The sequence below is a fragment of the Pogona vitticeps genome, chromosome 2, assembly GCF_051106095.1.
Source record: "Pogona vitticeps strain Pit_001003342236 chromosome 2, PviZW2.1, whole genome shotgun sequence".
NCBI classification, from domain to species: domain Eukaryota; kingdom Metazoa; phylum Chordata; class Lepidosauria; order Squamata; family Agamidae; genus Pogona; species Pogona vitticeps.
In genome coordinates this window covers 223,615,840-223,637,477 of record NC_135784.1, presented here as the reverse complement: position 1 = coordinate 223,637,477, position 21,638 = coordinate 223,615,840, and the positions used below count along the sequence as shown (strand labels likewise).

Below are 21,638 nucleotides of genomic sequence, written 5' to 3'. Positions count from 1 at the left end.
TTTCCTTCCTGGAGCAGGACTTGTGGAATGCTGTTAGTGGGACCTGACAGGGCAGGAGAAGAGGAGATGTGGGAGAGGCAGCCGAGCCGCAGCGGGGGGGGGGGGGAAGGGAGGAGGGGCAGCCAGGTGGGTGGATGCAGAAAACCTGAGAGGAAGGGGGAAGAGGGATGACGACACTGGACCGGTGAAGGCGTAGGGCAAGTGGCTGCTGGCATGGCAAGAGGAGACTGAGGAGGAGGCAGCATCACAGGACACACTGTCACGCCTGGAGGGCAGAGGCTGGAGAAGGAGGCAGCCAGGAGGCCCCTTCTTCCTCCTCCAGCTGCTGCGTCACCCACCTACCCCCCTGGTAGAGGAGGCCAAAGAGGAGGACGTTGGGGCTGGGTCTCTGATAGGCACAGGGGGCTGCGTGGCAAGGGAGTCACCATGCCGTGCCCACACTGAAGTGATGCCAGCTGAGGGGGAGGGTCGGTTGTGATGGAGTCAGGAGGAGGCAGAGTTGGTGGGAGAGGCAACAGCAGCAACAACAAAAGCCCCAGCCAGGGGAAGGAGAGAGAAGGCGTGTGTATGTTTCCCTCCCATGGAGGGAATATCTTCTAGCAGCGTCTGCCCTTATCTCTCTTCTTAGCCCAGGCTGTGTGTGTGCATGCAAGGTAGTTTAACAAGGGATTAAAAGTTCACCCAAGAAAATATGCATGCTGACCCAAAAATCACATGGACTACCACAACCATAAACTTAATTCAAAAATCCCTCTTCCAATTTATTCCCATAGTGCAGCCCTACTCTCAAGACTGCAGAATGCACTCTGCCAGAGTTGGCAAGCAGTTGCCGCTGTTGCTGCCTTTAAGAAGAATGGTGAGATGCCTAGCATGCTATGCGGCAATATTCCTCTCAGTGCCTAATGCCTAGGAAGCTGTAACAGCTGATGTCTTAGAACAACCAACTCCCAGGGCTCCCCTGCCCCTGGTCTTCAGGGACTCCTGGTATGTAGAAGAAGGGTGAAGTTTCCCTCTACAATATGCTTTTACTGCTTGTGTTTTGCTTTACTGTTTCTTGTCTCTTTAATACCGTTTCGTGCCTTTTCTTCCGTTTATGTGTTCAGTCATCAACTTACAAAAGAACCCTTTTCAGCCTTGACAAGACAAACTGTCCTAACAAGGGAATCATCTGACCCCTCTAACTTGACCTAGTCAACAATAGTCTGGCCGGCTGGCCAGTTTTCAAACAATTTTCTAAGGCAGTTGAAAGATGTTGAGACAGTACTTAACTAGGGTAGCACCGCAGCCAAATTCAGACTTCTAATGAGATTAGTTGGCATACATGCATTAAGCTTGCAACTAAACTCTTTCCTACCAGTAAAACTCAAGCATGAATATTTTAGTCCTCACCTGTATATCTTGTTCATATACAGTACACACTTATGTGTGTATAGATAAGTTTGCTTTTTGCATGATGGAATGTATGTGCTTCATTGTATCAGAAGATAAAGTGAATGGTGGTAAGTGACAGGTAAGACCATTATGGCAAACAGAAGGAAATAGAAAATGCCTCCACAATCCTTATTTTCATTGGCTGTTTCCCCCAGCCTCTATTGAAGGGGTAAACTATGCACAAGTGTAGGAACGTGTTTGGAGATTTGATAGACAAATGATGAGACTATAGGTAGATGAATGAGTAGCAAAAGAAAGACAGAAACAGAAACGAGAAGTGGGATGAGTAGAGTGATGTAGTGAGATGGGAAGGATAGGCAGAATTAAGAATTGACAGGTTTGCATATAGTTTGAGAAGTTTGGATTGGATTTGGGATAGGAAAAGGACTGAATGATAGAAATTTATTCTATTTTTTATTTTCTGTCATTCCAACATTGTGCATTTGAATACTGTATTTTTTTAATGAAAATAAAGATTATTTTTGTTCACTGAACATCTTATCTTCTGATAGCTCTTGCCACTGCTGAATAGCTCAGTGGCTATTGGCTGTGGATCCAGAAGCTGGATATTTGATTTCCCCACTGTTCCTCCTTGACAGGGACTGGACTCGATGATCCATAGGGTCATTCGATGATCTTTCCAGTTCTACAGTCTTAAGATGATGGTGATGACCACCACCACCACCAATGCGTACCTATATTGCCTTTTGGCCACAAAAATAAGAAGGGAAATAATAAAAGAAAAATATCTTATCAAATATATAAAATATATCTGGTTTAGAAACTGGTGGTGGCAGTCTGAGTTCTCAGGAAAGGCTTAAATCATAGGGCCCCAAGGAGATCACAAAGAGTTTTCTAGGGGGGTCAGTGCGGTTTTCAGAGAGGGGCATGTCATCTTCAACTCATACCCATCCTCCTTAGTTCCCTTCTGCATTTATCCCACCCTCCCTCACTTGTACCCCCACCCACAAAGCCAAGCTCACTTTGCTCCCCACTGTAGGTATCCTGGGTGCCCGGGGCACTCTGGCTGCATACTCTCTTTCTCCAGTGCCAGTGGCATTGGCAGCTCCTCCTTGGCTTCGGTAGCTGGCTGGCTGGCTGGCTTGGGTAGGGGACTGCGAGAGGGAGGAGCAGGAGGTGGGACCCAGCCATAGCCCCTGTGAACCAGGCCAACTGCAGCAAGGGTTGAGAGGTGAGGAAGCAGCAACAGTCTGGAGGGAAGGTGGGAGAAATGGTAATTTTGGTTGAAGACTTCTAGGAATTGCAGTCCAAGAACACCTGGGTTACCCAAGGGATACAACTTGTATAGGAGAAAGATCAAACACCAAGGGACCTCATGGTCCAAAGACTACCGTGTCTACCATTTGAACTGAACTAGACCATCCAGGCAAATCTATTACAAAACAGTCCCTCCAAGTGCAATTTGAGAGGCCCACTAGGATGCCATGCTCAACATTATTGAAAGTCGTGAAGGAAACATGTCTCCTGTCCAGCTCTGGGCATAGATAATCCACTGAGGGCTTATTTGCATGAACTGTGTGGCTCAAATTGACAGGGCTTGGAATTATATTCCCTTTCCCCCTATGTCTAGAATAATTCACTCCAAGCTTCCGTAAGCACTGCTCAGTTTTCTTGTGATGTAATCTGGATTCTTCAGATTCTGATTTCCACACCATCTTCCCCTTCCTCCTCCTCCTCCGTCTCCTCCTCCCTGGTCTCCTTCCCTCCCTTCATGCTGCCTTTCACATCCTTCACACAACTCTGCCTGCTAAAGACAGATACTTCTCAGAACCAATTGTGCTGCAAAAACAACCACCTGTTTCCAATCCTGGGGAAATAACCCTAAAGTGGAAAGGGACTGACAAATAAAAAGATTTAAAAAAAAAAAGAAAAAACTTTATGCGTACATTGAGCAGCAAATATTCGCTGTACCATTTAAAAAAAGAGAAAAGACAAATGGAAACTTCATCCTGGTAGCTTTTCTTTTCTTTTCAAGGTCCAGTCGAGGGCTTATCCAATTCAGCTGTCTCCACGTATGCGTGTGCACCCATGCTTGTATGTGTCTGTATGTGAACAAAATGTACAGATGAATATTTGAAAGTGCTAAGATCTGTCTGAATTCTACACAAACAGCAAAACTTTCCCCTGAGAGAGAGAGGAATGTCTGCTGTGGAAGAACAGGATTCCTTCTGATCCCTCAGAGTTCACATGTCAAGCAAGATGAGAGGGACAGCTGACGATGGGGTAAAATATGGGCCCCTATAACCTGATACTCCGGGCTTTGGGCTATAGTCCTCCTTCAAGGATGAAACCTTGCCTCACGAGGCTTCAAACAGTGGATCAGCCAAGCCAAACTGGATATTGCTCCTAATTTTATTTAGAGTGCTTCAAAGCACAAGCTACTGTCAGAAAGCTCGATCCAAATGTTTGGGACTAGAAGAACAAACTGATTCATAAATGAATGCACAAACCTTAATGACCTGCAGCAACATAGGTGGTCTACCTTACATATGAGATTACAGTATGTGAAATCTGTTTCTGTGGTGTTTTCATCATAAATAGTTCTTTGAAAACATACAAGCCATTATTTGATATTGCAGCCATCAAATGTTCACTGTCTCTCAAGAGAATTAACTCAAGTAAGGTTGCATTAATCAGTGTGCAGATTAATTTTGGTTTTTATGCCATTTCTAAAAATGTATTAATAAATGTGTTTTTGGTTTCAGTATAGGAAGACTCAGAAAATATTGTCTAAATACCACTTTTTTAAAAGCTTGATTGGAGTTAACTTTGTAGCTTATTTACATATGTGTAGGCAAGTTTTTATTGAGAAAATCCTATGCTTTCAAAAACCTTTATATTTTCTAAACTTCTTAGTGTATTATTCACCCTATCTTTTACACATTTTAATCTCTTTGGCATTATAGGAGAAATCATCTGCTACACACTTGCCTTAAGCAAAAGCAGTTCATAAGCTCTGCCCTTAATCTCTTGTCCAGTTTCCTTCCAATTAGAAACAATCTTTTCCCAATACTTTAATTAATACTTAAACTTTAAAATATTAGGTATTATGGTAGAAATCATCTGTTATATACTTGCATCCAGAAAACCCGCTTTATAAGCTCTTGCCCTTAATCTTTCATTCAGTTTTCTTCCATTAAAAACAATCTTGTCCCAATACTCTAATTAATGCAAATGATATTCGTGATTAGTTAGTATTATGCTAATCTGGATCCTGAATTTACCTAAATCTGCATGGTGTTGTCTGAGTACCAGATTGCTTTGGGTTTCTTAGTAAAATTACATTAGCCTGCCAGCTGTACAAAACAACATGATAAAGTAGAAATCCAAGCAAATAATCAAGATTACATTAGTTTTGTTTCTTAATGAACAACTGTTTGCATTAGGGATTACAGACAAATTATGGTTTTCCTCTCTGTACTGGAGCAGCCAGGCATCTGTTAAGAGGCTTCTTTTTTCTTAACTTCCCTAAATAGATTGAAGAGGACTAACGGAGTGAGAGAAGAGTCTAATATTTCATGTAATTGAATTTGTTCCATTGCAAAGCAATCATCACTCTGAGGACCACTGCTAAATCTTGAATTTCTCCCTTCAACTGCTCTCTGGAATAGAGGATATAGTAGTGAATATTTCAGGGAAGGAACCAGTCACCCTTCTCCTCTTTTTACATGGGAACATATTACATAGCTTAGACCCAATACTGTTGGCTATTACACATGTGCACTTTAAAATTTCTGCCATTTGACAGAGACGGAATGTAACATGTAAATATTATATATGGTACATTTCATTTACACCTAAAAGCTTTTTAATAAGAAGGAACCAGGACACAGCAGCATGGATTAAACATTAACTCCTCTTCCATATAATTTAAAGTATATGTTGTTTACAAATTAAAACTGTCTAGTGATTTCAATGAATACTAATTTTTAAAGTCTGACTATTTAACACCCTTTTGGGGAAAAAACACTTCAGTATTTTTGCAAATTCTATCCTGTTCTGGTTTTATGCTGAATTCTTATTAATGTGCTTGTTATTATTTTCAGCTTGATTTAATTATTCTTCCTGTGTACAGGTTCACTCATTCTTCCATGCATTAATCTCATCTCCAGATCTCACACTGTGATAGCTCATTATTGCTGGTCAAATGTAGGACGCTGATAGGAAAATAACACACCCCTCCCAATATATTTGTCATTGTAAATCTAGACTCTCTGATTATGAGATACAAGCAAAAATAAAAAATAAAAAAAACTGCAAATGAATCTGTGGAGTGAAGAAGAAAAGCCTGCTAAGTGACAAAGCACAAGTTGAACATGAGCAACAAGTAACACCTTTTTCTGAAACAGGACATGCATTCAAAGTGAGGCAAAGAAATTGGAGTCTCACTGGTTGAGGAATTTAGCACACAAAAACAAACAATAGATGAATTTAAATTGTCCATCATCTTGTAAACAAAATGGCTGGCTGTTGATGCAGGCAGGCTGTAAAATGCAGTTTAGACTCTCTTTTTGTGATGAGGAGTTCTGTGCTGGAATAATGCTTGCTGGATCCTGTGGCTTCTAAGCTTTGTGTACTGTGACCTGTCTTTTTCTTTAAAATGTGTGTTTAAAATGTGGCTCCAAGGTCTGTCTCTTTTAAAATCTGAAAACTGTGGTGCTTATTGATGCAGGCAGGCAGGCTTTAAAAGGGAATTTAAAGTGGAGTTTTAAAATGGAGTCTACTGTAGACTCAAGCCCCCCCCTTGTCTTCTCTCTCTATCTTCTCTCTTTTTGTGCTTAAAAGGACAAACCTTTGTCTGAGGCGTCTGTGTGCCCCAGTGATGACCTTCTTTTTGATGACGCGCTTTTTTTGCTTTTTCTTTCTTTCCTCTTTTCCCCATCGTTCCTCCCTCCCCCCTCCTTTCCTGCCCTTTTTAAGCTAAAAGGTGCTTGGTTTTCTTTAAAAGGTGCTTGTTTTTAGAGGTGTTCCGTTTAGAAGGTGTTGCCTCCCCCCCCCTTCCTCCTTTCTTGCCCTTTTTTTGATCAAAGTTCATCTTAGGTCAAAAGAAGAAAAATTCTCCCCCTAGTGGTAGAGTACGGATTAACCAGGCTTGCATTAGTTCCTATGGGAAATAATGCTTCAACTTAAGAACGGCGCCTCTAGATAAGAACCAAAAACAGCCGGGATGGATTAAATGGTTTTTAATGCATTCTTATGGGAAATTTTGCTTCTACTTACAAATGTTTCAACTAACGAACATCTTCCGGGATGGATTAAGTTTCTAAGTAGAGGTTCCACTGTAATTCAATACATGTTACTCCTATTGCAAAACCTAAGAAATCTGGTGATTTATTTGGAGCAAATGTGGAGCAACACTTTGAACCCTTACAACATAGCATGATCATTCATTCATACCCTTCAAAATGCGTAACATCATTGCATTAATATATGTCGCCCTGTAGATTTTAAAATATGCTTTATATATGTATATGAACACATGAAGAATATTAAATTTCAGTACAACTTCAACACTGATAAATCTAAATGTTGTGATGATGACTAATTATTCAATTAGTAATTATGCTAATTAAGCAGGAATATAAAGCTTCAACGAAACGTTTTCTCTGCTATTGTTTATTTATGGGAATTCTGTTTGTCTCCTGTGCCCAGTGTTGGGATCGCTAAGATTTCTTGTAATAAAACACAGCAAAGGAGAGCGGAGCCCAAGCTCAAATCCAAAGGATTCTGGTAACCTAGCTTGTTTAGAAAGGAGCAAACTGCACTACTACGTCTGTCCTCTGAAAATGCCAGCCACAGAGACTGGTGAAACGTTAGGAAGAACAACCTTCAGAACACAGCCAAAGAGCCCAAAAAACCCACAACAACCATCAGATCCTGGACATGAAAGCCTTTGCGAATACATTGTTCTCTTAATACAGTGGTGCCTCGCTTAATGATTACCTTGTTAAACGATGAATCCGCTTTGCGATAGCAAAACGATGTTCCTGTGGGGAAAATTCGCTTAACGTTGATTGGTTCCCTGCTTCGGGGAACGATTTTTTGCTTAATGACGATCAAAAACAGCTGATTTGCAGGCTTCAAAATGGCCACCCGCTGTGCAAAATGGCTCCCCACTGTGCTTTAGGATGGATTCCTCGCATTACAGGCACCAGAAAATGGCCACCCTATGGAGGATCTTTGCTGGATGCTGAGGTATTTCACCCATTGGAACACATTGAACGGTTTTCAATGCATTTCAATGGGTTTTTAAAATATCGCTTGACGATGATTTCGCTTAACAGCAATTTTAACGGAACGCATTATCGTCATCAAGCAAGGCACCACTGTGCTTTCTGGAAAGCTTCAGGAAAACGGGCCATACAATTAAACTTCTGTGTGTCCTTCCCACATTTTTAAAGTTTTCCGTCATGTGATTTGTCACACAACTGGTTGTTCCAGCAGAAGGACAACCAAGAAGACAGTTCGCATTGTTTGCAAGATTACCGTTAGGCAGATTACCGTTAACAAGATTCTAGCCATGTTTTTATTTCTCCCTTTGAAACTGATGCTGCCTGAAGAGAAAAATATATAACACAAATTTTGGCTACTTTACCCAGCCCTATTTAAAAGTGATGATAAAACATCAAGCTAGATAAAAGAGGGAAGCATAATTAGTTCCAGGGGATTGAAATTTAATTCTCTATTTTAGTATATCCTTAAAGGGTAGTACATGCTACAAATTTCACCACAGAATTATCTATGTATACACCTGCCTATAAAGACAATGGCTGGTGTGAATACAGTTGTAAAAACAAAAGAACTGAAAGTCATGGAAAAAATACTATCCAAAAAATCAACTAGATATGCCATTTCTTGTATTACTGTATTTTTCCGTGTATAAGACACTACTTTTCCCTAAAATCATTACACTAAAAATTGAGGTGCATCCTGTACTCAGCTGAGATAGCTGAGGAGAGAACAAAATGGCACATACTTTGCCTCTGTAAACAGGGTTCCTTCAGTCACGAGGCTTAGCTTCCTACAATCAGGAGACTTAGCTTCCTCCAATCATGAGCCTTATGGAACTGATGTCAGCTGATTGTGAACAAGCCAATTGGAACAGCCCTTGTTGGAGATGGAGCCTGTAGGCAGTGCTCAGATTCAACAGGGACTCCTAATGTCCAAGAATTCTGAGTCCAGAGCCTGAATACTTAAAGCTAAGGTTTTTTTTTAATTTGGGGGTAAGAAAAGTCTTATAAATGGGGATGTGTTATAAATGGAAAAATATGGTACACAATTGTGTTTATACTGTCATTTTTTCATGTAGTTGTGTACCCAACAGACAATTGCATGGGAAAAATCACACTATGAATTAGTACTCATATGCAAATCTTTAGCTAGTAAGAAAATCACAAAGTAAGGTGATTAACCACCTGAATGAACTATACCACAAAGGTAAGCTGTACCTATCTGATGATGATCTCTATTCCTCTTAAATACGTTTATGTCTACATGCATCAGGAGAAGTTAGTGACAAGCAAAGAAAGAAAGAAAGAGAGAGAGAGAGAGAGAATGAATGAATGAATGAAAGAAAGAATGAAAGAAAGAAAGAAAGAAAGAAAGAAAGAAAGAAAGAAAGAAAGAAAGAAAGAAAGAAAGAAAGAAAGAAAGAGCCCAAATCCTTAGAGTTTTTTGGAATGTGAAACAAGAAAAGTACGTATTTTTGTCCGTGACAGAAGAGTAAAGGTGACTGAACAGCAAGGAGAGGTCAAAAGCTAGATACAAAGGGTGTATTGTTTGGAGACAATCTTGCATGCAACATACATTCTCTCTGTACTGGTAACTTCAGACCTCTCCACGTCACTAAGATGTAGTAAAGTAAGACAATACTGTTTTAGTTTACTTTGCAACAGACCTTAGAATGAATGTGAAAAGGGCAATTTTCATCCCACTATTCCATTTTGGCAAATTACACACTAAAGACATCAAAGCAGTTCAGTACTGTAAGGTTCATCAATAAACCTGGAAACTAATTACTGGAATTTGTTAATGACCATGTTGCTTCACATTGTCTAACACCACAAAATTCTTCATGACACCTGCCACTTTGTAGAGTTCCATTTAAGAGAATAAAACATTTGAGGGAGGAGAACCACCACCACCCCAGTATCATATATGGCTCAGGGGAAGGACTTCAAATCCTCAGTAATTTCTCTTCAGAAATCAATGAGCTGGCAGAGGAAAACAGCAGAAAAATACCTATGTTACACATGAAATATCCAGTGCAGGTATGAGGAGTACACTTGTAACCAAGTCCTATGTTCTGATGAAGCAACAATAGCATAGTTTCAGTTCGGGCATATAATCCCATCCCTGTACCAGTGCAAGGAGATATATCATTCCATTTCTTTGCTGAGATTACAGCACATCCATCAATAGTTCTGATACTTTCGCAGTCTTGTAAAGGTATTATCCACCCTTGGTTTTTTTTTTAGATTAGCATTACCATGCCCCTACGTTATTACCATCTTATCGCAGGTTTTCTAAGACCAGCAGCATTACTCTATAATTGCTACCTTTCACAAACATCTAATAGGATCATATAGTTAGGTTTAAAGCTAAGTGGGGAAAGCTGGACATCTACATCCCATTGATCTTGGAGCAGAACACTCTTTTAGTTGTTATGATATAAGCTTTTTGCTAGGAACAAAAGCAAAGACCAAGATCTAGCTGCAAAACTGTGATTAGACCACTAAACATCAATTATTCAATGCAAGGTTTCATGAATAAATTCCCTTCTTCAGACATCGTGCAGAAAAATTATAAATGGATGTCCCAAAAATTCTCATAACAGAGGTCCACCAAGCGTATTTCTTAAGTGAGCTCAGAAATTATTTCAACCATTTTGCGTATGTGTGTGTATAAATGCTTCACCTCTTTTTGGTTGGAATTTTCCACTCAGCCTCAAGGATAGGAAGACAGTCCCTGAATGTACCCACTCCCTGCACTCATATTGTCTGTTTTGGAAATCAAGTTTCCTGTTTGGCTGATGTGGGGGAGAAAGGTCACACAGAAACTTAGCCTTCTCCATCCTAAAGCTGGGATAAATTTTGGTTAACTCATCAGGTATTAAATGCCAATCAAAGCTAAATTAATTCCAAATTATTATGTTACCTGGTGAGATTTGCAAGTAGATGTTCTTCTCAGTTCCATTTTTAAGGGCTTGTTCAAACTGTTTTCAAGTGCAGAGATTAAATTGTAAATTCAGTTCTGATTTGGTGTCTTGTATTATATATTCCATGTTACCACGGAAACTGTCTATGGACAAACACTGGCTCTACGGCTTGGGGACGGGGATGAGCACCACCCCCTAGAGTCAGACATGACTGGACTGAATGTCAAGGGGAAACCTTTACCTTTACCTTATTATATATGCAAGAATCCGCAATGGAGAAATACTTCACTGCTGGTCAGAAGAAGCCTTAATTTAGCATTCTTAACACAGAAGTCTACCCTAGGAGTGCCACTAATAATGCTTGTAATCAAGGCCAGATCTATGAGGTCAAGTCTGTAACAATGTTATCACTGATGTATCCTTTCATTTATCAATATAATGCTAGTTAAACAACATAAGAACAACATGGCTTGGCTTCCAACCTTGCTTCTGCTGACAGGTTCATCTCTTAGGGAGTTCTGGAAGTGATTTTTGTCAGTTCTTCCTCTTTCCTAAAGCTGCATACTTGTACAATCTCAGAAAAATCTAATACAGAGGCTGGGGGACTGCCAAGGATGGGACTGAGCAAATGTGTATTTCGAAGAGAAGAGGGCAGGGGAACAGAAAGGAGGGGAGGAGAGCAAAATTAGGCAACTTTGAGATAGAATGCATATTTTTTGTCACAGGACACAATATTAAACTCTCTCTCTCTCTCTCTCTCTCTCTCTCTGTGTGTGTGTGTGTGTGTGTGTGTGTGTGAGAGAGAGAGAGAGAGAGAGAGAGAGAGAGAGAGAGAGAGAGAATGTGCCATTAAGTTATATCTGACTTACAGTAATATGAACAGCATTTTCAAGGTAAATGATATATTCAAGTAGTGGTTTACCAGTGCCATCACCACTGAGTTTCCATGGCCAAGCAAAAATTCAAACCCAGGACTCTTGAGTCCTAGTATTTCACTCTACCCACTGCACTGGTACATAAAAATTTTGGTGGACGGAGAGATAGGAACAGCTTAATTAAACACACAGAATCCCAAGAGCTTTTGGGTTGAATTGTCAATCGCAGCAGCAGCAGCAGCCAATTGTTCCCCTTCTACCTCAGATTCCTTTCCCCATCTTTTTTCTTTAACCTCAGTCAGGGTTCAATGTCAGTTAATCTGTTAGGTTCAGTTAGCAATGGAGTCAGCAGTTAGAGTCTGAGTGAAATGTTCATGTAACCAGTCTGTTAATGAAGTTAACCAGTTACGATCTTAAATGATGCAACTAGTGAAGATGTTTTGTTTGTATTCTGGCATTTTGTGAAGATTTTGTGAGTAAAAGAGAAATGTTTTTATTCTTTCTCAACACCAGGCTCTCTGACTGAATCTCTTGAGACTATTGCCAGTTGAGGTAAATCTAACTAAAATTAAATGTACAAGAAGGGGTGGTCTTTCTTTCTTTCTTTCTCCAAACCTTTATTGGCATAAATACAGCTGGGATTACTAACAATAAACACAACGGGTTATAACTTGGAAGTTAATTTAAGAATCTCAAGCAAAAAAATAGCGACAGCTTCAGTGATACGGGAGGAAGAATCGTTCAGAAACATCTCAGGGGTGTTCGGCAGGGAAGATAACCAGGGTTCTAGTAGTGCCTTACGAATGGAAAAATGAACTGGGCAGGAAAACAGTATATGATCAAGTGTATCCGGAACCAAGTGGCAAAACAGGCATAATCGATCCTCTTTAGGAATATTTGCAAATCGACCGGCATGGTTTGCTGAGGGAAAAATGTTAAATCGGGCTAAATAGGGGTGGTCTATTTGAGGGAAACTTGTAATTATAGAATACTCTGCTCTGTAGGTTCCTGTCAGGATTTTTCTCTATTGTGTAACTGAAGGTTTTAAGGCAGCAATTTCACACACTCTAGCAATAGAACAAGAAGGTTTGGTGAGTCAACTCCTTCATAAGTTCCATTGATTTAAATGTACCCTGCTTCTTGGGAGGAAAGCGATGACAAACCTAGACAGCATCTTAAAAAGCAGAGATATCACCTTGCCGACAAAAACCCACATAGTCAAAGCTATGGTTTTTCTAGTAGTGATGTATGGAAGTGAAGCTGGACCATAAAGAAAGCTGACCACCAAAGAATTGATGCTTTTGAATTGTGGTGCTGGAGGAGACTCTTGAGGGTCCCCTGGACTGCAAGGAGAACAAACCTATCCATTCTGAAGGAAATCAACCCTGAGTGCTCACTGGAAGGACAGATCCTGAAACTGAGGCTCTAATACTTTGGCCATCTCATGAGAAGAGAAGACTCCCTGGAAAAGACCCTGACGTTGGGCAAGTGTGAAGGCAAGAGGAGAAGGGGACGACAGAGGATGAGATGGTTGGACAGTGTCACCGAAGCTACCAACATGACTTTGACCCAACTCTGGGAGGCAGTGGAAGACAGGAGGGCCTGGCGCGCTCTGGTCCATGGGGTCATGAAGAGTCTGACATGATTTAATGACTAAACAACAGCAACTCTAGTTGTGACTTACTTTAGCATAATAAATTGCAACTAGAGTTGGTGTATTTGAACCAATGAAACTTACTAACCAAATCCCTACTAACTCAATGGGCCTATGCTAGTGTGACTCACAGAGATAAGCAACAGGATTTCAGCCATTGTGTCACATCTGTCTTTTCTAGAAAGTTTAGTTTGTCAAAATAGGGAATGAAGATACAGGCATACCTCGGTTTACAAAATTAATGCATCCTCTGGGACATTACGTAATGCAGAAATTTCGTAATCCGACATGGATTGCGTTAGGAACGGAGGCAGCGCTAGAAACCTCCAGGGACAATGCGTCCCGGAGAAACTCTTTTGTACAACGGAAAAAGAAAAAATGTAACCAAGGGCATTATTTTCTATGGATTTCAGCTCATAAACCAAAAATTATGTAACCGAGGCTTTCGTAAAGCGAGGTAGCGCTGTAGAACAGAAAACTCAAGGAACTATAGAACAAAGGCTGATATCTCATTGTGTAGACATCTGGGTGTAACTCAATGTTATGCCATCAGTAGCTACAATAATGCCAAGGAAAAAGTGTTGTCCATGAAACATTTCCACCAGTGCATTGCACAGCTGGTCACAAGGGGAACCATGCAACCAACTGTGTAATTGGATTGTACAATCTGTATTGCTTGGGCATAACACCTGGCAAAGGGTACAATTAGCAATTTGGCTTTACTGTAGCTGGATTCACAGTGTCTTTTACGGTTATAGTATATTTAGGTGGGAAACCTTGATATCTGAGCATTTAGCTTGGAGCCAGGCAGTGCATCATGGCCTCTCCCATTTTGAAGAGACCCTTGTCCAGCAGGCTGAGGCAAAGAGGCAGTCCCGAAACCAGCAAGATCAGGGAGATGGACAGGGGACAGATTGTATTTGTCTTCAGTGTGGAAGAGGTTGTCACTCTGGAATTGGCCTTCTCAGCCACACTAGACGCTGTTCCAAGTCCTCTATATAGAGCATGTTACCTTAGTTTCTTGAGACTGACGGATGCCTAATCTAATGTTTAGGTGATCACACAAGGACCCTGGATTGGTGTTGGTGCCAGTGTCCATACTGGCCCTTAATCCAATGCAATTTGATACATGCTCACATTTCCCCTCCTTTGATACTGTTCTCTTTCTAAAAAAAAATCTTTTTTGTTTGTTTTCTGTGCAGAAATGACCTAACCTATCAATGCAATGATAAGGTGATCTAGCTCTAAACCCTGTAGCTTAAAAAAAAACCAACTTCAAACTAGAGAGTAGGGGAAAATGTTTTGGGGTGGATCCCAATGTTCCAGAATACCACTGGAACACTATCCAGATTCATATTCTCTTATCTTTTTGTAGAACAGAATGAGCAATCACAGAGGGAAAACACTGTCCAAATTGTGCAGGCTTTAAAAGAGTAGAAGTCCCCAGTAAGGGGGGAAGGACTTGAAAACAGAAGCAAAAGGGCCAGGTTGATTCACATTGGCCTTTGCATTGTGTGATCATTGAAAAATATTTTGAATTTACTTGTGGCAATTGTGGAGCAAATTCTGAAGCATTTTTAGATGTAGTCGCTTCCCAGATTATGCCTGCATAACTTTGTTAAACAGGGAAGAAAATGATTCCAGACAAAAAGAGGGTCTGGCTGCAGTCTGTTCTTTGGCAAAACAGGGAAAATTGTCAGGCTTCCAATCAGATTGAATTAGGCAAAAAAATGAAAATCTCCCTAAGCACACATTGAAGTGAAGAAGGAGATAAAAGAGGTTGAGGCTACTAAATGTGCAGCAGTTACCTCCACAAGCTACATCTGGGCAAAAGATATTTACAGGTGTCCCTTGGGACCTTTCCTGAAAACAATATTGGGCATTGGGAAACTCGGGGGGGGGGGAAGAGCCTAAAAGTGTGGCATTTCAAGTTGCCTATTTGATTAAATGCAGCTAAAGCAGTGAAAGGAAGGAAAGACTAATAAGACTCTACTTACAAAGAGAATGGCAAAATTATCTCAGCAAGTGATTTCACGGAAACATGCATAATCTTGAATGGTGGTGGCAAGAAGAAAGCACTTATATCAACATGTGAAATCCACAAGAACACTAAAGGTTTCAAAGCGTTTTTGACAAAGGCAAAGCCAAAAGAAACATCCCTGGTCCAGATGCGCTCTTATTCCAAAGAAAATGGAATAAGTTTAGTCCAGGTGTGTGCTATTGTTAAGATGTGCACAAAGCAAAAAAGGGGTGGATGGGAGAGAGGATGAATAACCATCTTAATAGGACAGGTTCCTCAACCAAAATTCAGTCCAACTAGGATCCTTCCAGGTACACAGTTGTGGAACTATGCAATTATTGGACTGAAGTGTATTTTGAATTTCTGGTGGCTGGGCCCGGATCAGAATGTCTCATAGTCTCTTTTAAGTACAGTAGCCAACTGCCTGCCAACAGACTGCAGGGGAAAAGGTTTCTTTTCTTTTTTTTAATTTCCTCCTCCATCTTTTACTAGATCAAAAGAGGAAGGTTTTAGATTCCAACTCTATATGGAAGTAATTCAGAGTCTGATCCAATTTTCCTCAGGATTCTAAGCAAGTAAACTTTGAAAGCTCTATGCTGCTACATGTTTCAGTGCCTATCTGAATATAATACAATTTTATAACAGATTAAAGAGATGAAAGTAATGTTAATAGTATTCATATTAATTGCATGTTAAGTGCACATTAAGCACATTAATTGAATGTATACAATAACTGCAACTCTTGGGAATCTGAAAAAAAATCTATTTTACATATGCAGGAAGAAATATAATCAATGTATGTACCATAAAGACAGACTGAAATAAGGCTGGTGAATAGTACTGCTTCGTCTTCCTGTTGAAGCTGCTGCGAACTAAAATACTTACCTTTGCTATGGTTACTCCATACATTTTAACACTGAAACTGTTAGAATAATCTTGATATTGGGCTAATGTAATAATAAATTTAAACTTTTAAGTTCCCCTTTTTTAAGAAAGCAAGAATTACCCAGAACAGACATAACTACAACTTACAAGGCATCTCTTGTGAGAGCAAAAAGTTCTGCAGAAGTAATGTAATTTAAGATACTTCCTAAGACCTTGATCTTGATTTCTTTTAAACACTATGTGCTAAAAGACACTTAATATCATGCATGCACACATGGAAGCATGCCTTCCATGGTGGTTTATGTGCAAAGGACTGTAATCCTTATTTGACTACCAACCAAGCAGAACTCTTAACAAACCAGAATCTAAAAGTTGATGAGAGTAAAATATTTATAAATCATAAGTTATCATATCAGATTCATTATTAATTGTTAAGTGACAAAGTGAAACAAATGTTCTGATTTTGAAATATATAAATATGAATATGCATATTTGGGAGATACAGACAGCAGCCTATAGATATAAGAGTAGTTTACACATCTAGTCTCCTAAATTCATTCATTTTAAAACCATCAATAAATACAGCATACAAAACAGTCACAAGGCGATTTACTTCCAAATCAATCATGTAGTAAGGAATTACTGACAGCAAAAATTGCAATGATGTATTAAATCCTTAGTGAGAATAAAAGATTAATTGGCACGCTGTGTGGCAGAGGAGTTGTGATATGAAAATAAACAAAATGTCATCTCTGCGCATGTATGTTCCTGCACAGGAGTGACACACTGGAACTCTTCTGAAATGTTATTGCCATTTCTCTGAAAGCAAAAATCCCAAAGAATCTGCAAAATATTTATACCCTCTCACTGGCTTCTTTGCATTTAAAGTAGAATTTCAGCTGACTGTTTTAAAAAGAACACTCCAGAATACAACATATTTTATGTTTTTATTTCTACAAGATAAAAGAATAGGAATGGGAAGATTTCAGACTACTTATTTATAGGGTAAAATATAGCACGGAAAATCACAAATAAATGCACAAACTTTACTGTAAGCCAAAGATTTCAAATACCTGGTCTTAATTACAATCTATTTTATGTTAATATGAATTGCATTTTACAGTGTGCAACACATCGTGCAAAGTAATTTCTCTAATTAAAGCCCAATCCTTAAGATGTTAATTAGAGCAAATCATAAATATCAGATTTGTGCAGCAGATTTAGTAACCTCTATCTGACAACTACACCACATGCAGGTTTGAACAGGTGATTTCACCAATATCCAGTTAATCAAGAAGACATTTCCTTGAATTTAAATTGTATACTTCTCTCACTTCTTCCCTTAATACTGTTTCAAAAATTTTATATTTCGTATAAAAAATCTAAGAACATTTAGAATAAGAAATATACCTACCACTATTTTGAACTCTCCTATTGTCAGTCAACAAAGCTGAATAAACTATTTGAATAAATGCTAATAAGGAGGAGCAAATACTTTGCAACACAGAAATAATGTTGACAAGGGGAGACAAGACAGAAATGTGATTTTATTTAATAACAATAATCTCTAATCTTTTTAAAATAGCCCATTGTCTTATAACTATAATCTTTAAAGTAACTGAAATTAGTTGAAAGAAAAGACAAATGATGACTTTAAACATGGTAAGTTCCCAGTGATATGAAAACACATGAATGTTGATCATTGTCTTTATAATCAGCATAAATACATACTGGCAGATGTAAGCAACACTTTTAAGGTTGTTTATATTTTAGTTGCACTGTAGTCAATGTGATTAAACTAGAACAACTGACTAGGAAATTCATCTCTGACATCACATTCTAAACACATTATTACAAATTACAAATGTGCTTACAAACACAACTTTTAAGTGTGCTCATAAGTAAATCTAATTTATTTCAGTGGAACTTACTTCCAAGAAAGTATGCTTAAGATTTTAGCTTACACACACTTTTTCAGTACTTACAAAATAATAATCTGAGTCACAAAACATAAACAAGAACACTACATTGTATGTTTCCTCTAGAAATACATGCTGCTGATTTTCATTTCTGCAAACTCACTGGATATATATTTCATACCTAAAATTTTGTATACTGCAAATTGCTACTGAATGAAAAAGATGTCTGTATCCACAAAAGTATTATCTGATTCTTCACTTAACACAGCAATGTCTGAAATAACTGAGATAAATTGTATTACTTCAATGTACATACCCATAAGAGATGCAGGCTTAGCAATCAGTAATAATTTTATAAAATAAACTTGCATAACACATTGTCAGTTATACATTATATTAATTACCTTTCTCATAAAGATTATACTTCCTAATAAAATACTCATGAGTGAAAGTATTGATTTTCTTTCAACAATGCCAGCTTATTGGAAAGCTGTCCTTAAAGAAACCTTTCTTAAAACAGAGGCACATTAACTTTTCAAAAAGATCTGTGAACATGCAGTAATTTAATTAAATCTGTCGCAACATACATTTTATAATACCATCCTCTGCACATTGTTGCACTAGTTTAATAGCTTATTTAAATAACGAGCACACATGCACGCAGACACAGCGAGCACCAAATTCTGATTAAAGCATTAAACAGCAATCTGTTCTCACCAAGTCCTAACGCCAAATTAAAAACACAGATTCAACAAAACCACTTTTTAATCACTGGCTACTTTTCTTTGTATAACCACATTAATTTGACTATGCAGCACCCAACAGCTCAACAAGTAGAAATAGTTTCCTTTCCTCTCTGTAAAATTGACAAAGGAAAAAAAATGCAAGAAACATTCTTTCAATGAAAATACTCCCTTAGTCTGTGACCTTCTCAGAAGGCACATAGCAACATCCACCATTTGAGGGGGCAAAAATAAATAAACTAGAATAAATCCTTGCAAAGTAGTAGGATGTAGGAAGGAAAGCACTAAGAATCACAGAGCTGCCTTCTGTCCAGGAGCTGGGACATGCTGTCCACTGGTGCTCCTCATACCCGCCGGCCATGAATAGTGTCTATTGTCTCTGCACTGTATTAATTGTGAAAAAACAGCCCATCCAGTAAGCATAATAATTATCTAGACAAACAAGCAAAGGCAATCAAGGAAGGAATGAAGGGGATAAAAAATAGATGAACAGACAAAGCAACCCTGGAATGAAATTAATATTCAAATGGAAAGTTTGCCAGCAGAAGGTCTTAATTCATAGCATGGCTATTTCGTACAAGGGGCTATTGTCCAGATAACAAAATGAGCATATAAATAAAATTTCATGAAAACACTTGTGATGAGACAAGCTTTTCTTTCCCAAACCACTCATTCCTGGTCCCAGGATTTTGTTCACAGAAACTTTCAAACTCCTTCTCTCTGTAATATTACAAAAGTTCTCTTTCCCTGGGTTCAACCCTGCCTTTTTGTTTTGTTTTCTTCTTCAGTTGCAGCTGTATAAATATGAATCTCCTCTTCCCCAAAGAAACTCTCTCTTCCTTGCCCAGACAAAGAATGGACTTAATATGCATAGCTTCATTAAGTAAATTTAATTATGCCAAGCAGCATATTAATCAGTAGTTGCTCTAGTTACTGTATTCATTGAACGGAAGGAGGATTCCAAATTAAGGGAATCGTGGGGGACAATTGCATACTGATTAGGAGGTTGCTTGCAACGTGATACAATGCACTTTCTAAATAATTATTCAGAAGGAACAGAAAAAACAGGCAGATTGCTCTGTTTTAGGACCAACTCAAGAACAATTAGCAAAGAACACGATGACATTGCTGCTTTCTGTTTTCTGTGACTGCTGCTAGGTTTCCATTCTCACACCCAGCTTGCCTAAGCACAAAGTAAAATTGACATTTGTGGGGTAATGTGGGTTTTTGTGGTCTGTTTCCTTGCTTGCTCAAATAAAAGGAAAAGAGGCTAACCCCTTCATACTGCCCTCACTGTCTTTCTAAAACGGCTGCCTGTGGCCCTGGCACAATAGAAACAGAAACTCTGTTAATAAGCTATGATGCTTCTAAGTTCTGCAGAGTAACTGAACTTGCACTTGAAAGTTTGTGCTCAATTGTGAACTTTATAACATGTGCACTGCACCAATGAAGGAGGAGTTTGACAAGAAAAAAACTTCAGGAAGGAAAAAAGATGTTATTGCGCCAACTTACCATCCACCAAGTCCTGGCTGACATGTCATAACATAGCTGCCATTTTATGGAGCTGTCCGACGGTTTCCCTGCCATTACGCTGTCAGCAACCTTCATCAGATGCAGCTCAATGGAAGATAAGACACCTAATCAAGGAAACATCAGCAGTGGCTTGCTGGGCTACATGTAGGCCAATCCTTATCACACTGCATCATGGGAAAAGCTCCTTTATTAGCAAGAACTCCAACCTCACAGATATAAAGGATCAGGTTTTGTGTTTGTGTGCCTGAAAAGACCGCATGTGTGCCTGAAAAGACTGGTGAAACTAGCTAGCATTCTTTGTGTACAAGAATTAAATATTTTTCAAGTGGGCGGCTAAATGCTTTGCTGGACTATGTAGGCTAAGGTTTATTTGCATTCTTCTCTGTTGTATATTGTTTGACGTGTTCCATTATTAGTTTTGAAGAGTAGAAGAAATGGGTTGAGTATGACTGCTCAGAATCAGTATCTCCCCCAACTAAGAAATTTCATTTACACAATCAGTGCATAGTTCTAATGTCACTGGATACACACAGAGAGGCACACAACACAAATGCACATAGGCTAAGGCTACAAGCATGGACATATGGAAACAGTTTAACTCTTTGCAAGTGTCACTGAACTGTAAACCAACAGACTATAATGAAACTAAACCATATGAAAATCAGAGGTTGGGAAAATATTAAGTTAGGAAAGGGGCAGGACAAAGGCAGGCTGAAAGGAGCTAACATGAAAACCCACCCACCTTTATTCTAAATAGATGCTATCTGAGGAAAGACATAATTGACAAAAATATTTTTCCTGCACATAAACCTGCCACACTAGCAATTTTCAGGATTTAATCAGAGAAGAAAATCAGGAGTACTATTTTGATTGAAGTGAAGTCAAAAGAGAAAGCGTGCAGTTATGAACACATGCTTACTCAAATTGACTGTGAAATTAAAAATAAAAATGCCTTGAAAAGAAAAATAGCTCATTATGGCTGAAATCCAGTAGTAAATTGAAATTTGTGCAGGTCCATTAAATGAGTGAGATTTGGTGAATTAACACTTGTGCAAGCCCTACTGATTCAATGAGTCTACTCTAATTACTACTGGATTTCAGCCTTTGAGAACTATTTGAAGGCAAATGTTTGACACTCACTAAAACTGAAAAAAAATTGGTGAGGCACTACTGTAGAGATTTATCAGCTTTGATTCACCTCACAGGAAAACTTCCAAAACAGACCGACAATAGAGGTCACCCCTGCCCCACCCCATATGTACACACTAGCTGTTGAACAAAACACAACCAAGGCTAGTATCATGTTGAAGAGATTTATAAAGGGTTCTAAGCCTCAGTGTTCATGATGTAATGTTCATTAAAATAATATGTTTATTATTGATTGATTGATTTGATTTGAT

General features: G+C 39.0%; 1 protein-coding gene across 5 annotated transcripts in view; it reads right to left on the bottom strand.

Annotated features, from left to right (window-relative positions):
* Positions 1 to 20,729, bottom strand: part of NFIB (nuclear factor I B) — a 446,840-nt gene extending 426,111 nt beyond the window's left edge. For 4 of the 5 annotated variants that reach the window (XM_078384958.1, XM_072992103.2, XM_072992104.2 and 1 more), the window contains exon 1: positions 20,218 to 20,729. In XM_078384958.1, coding sequence (XP_078241084.1) covers positions 20,218 to 20,313 — 96 coding nt within the window. In that variant the 5' untranslated portion in view covers positions 20,314 to 20,729. The remainder of the gene's footprint in view (positions 1 to 20,217) is intronic. The other variant, XM_078384952.1, reaches the window with a different exon arrangement.
* Between the last annotated feature and the right edge of the window lie 909 nt (positions 20,730 to 21,638).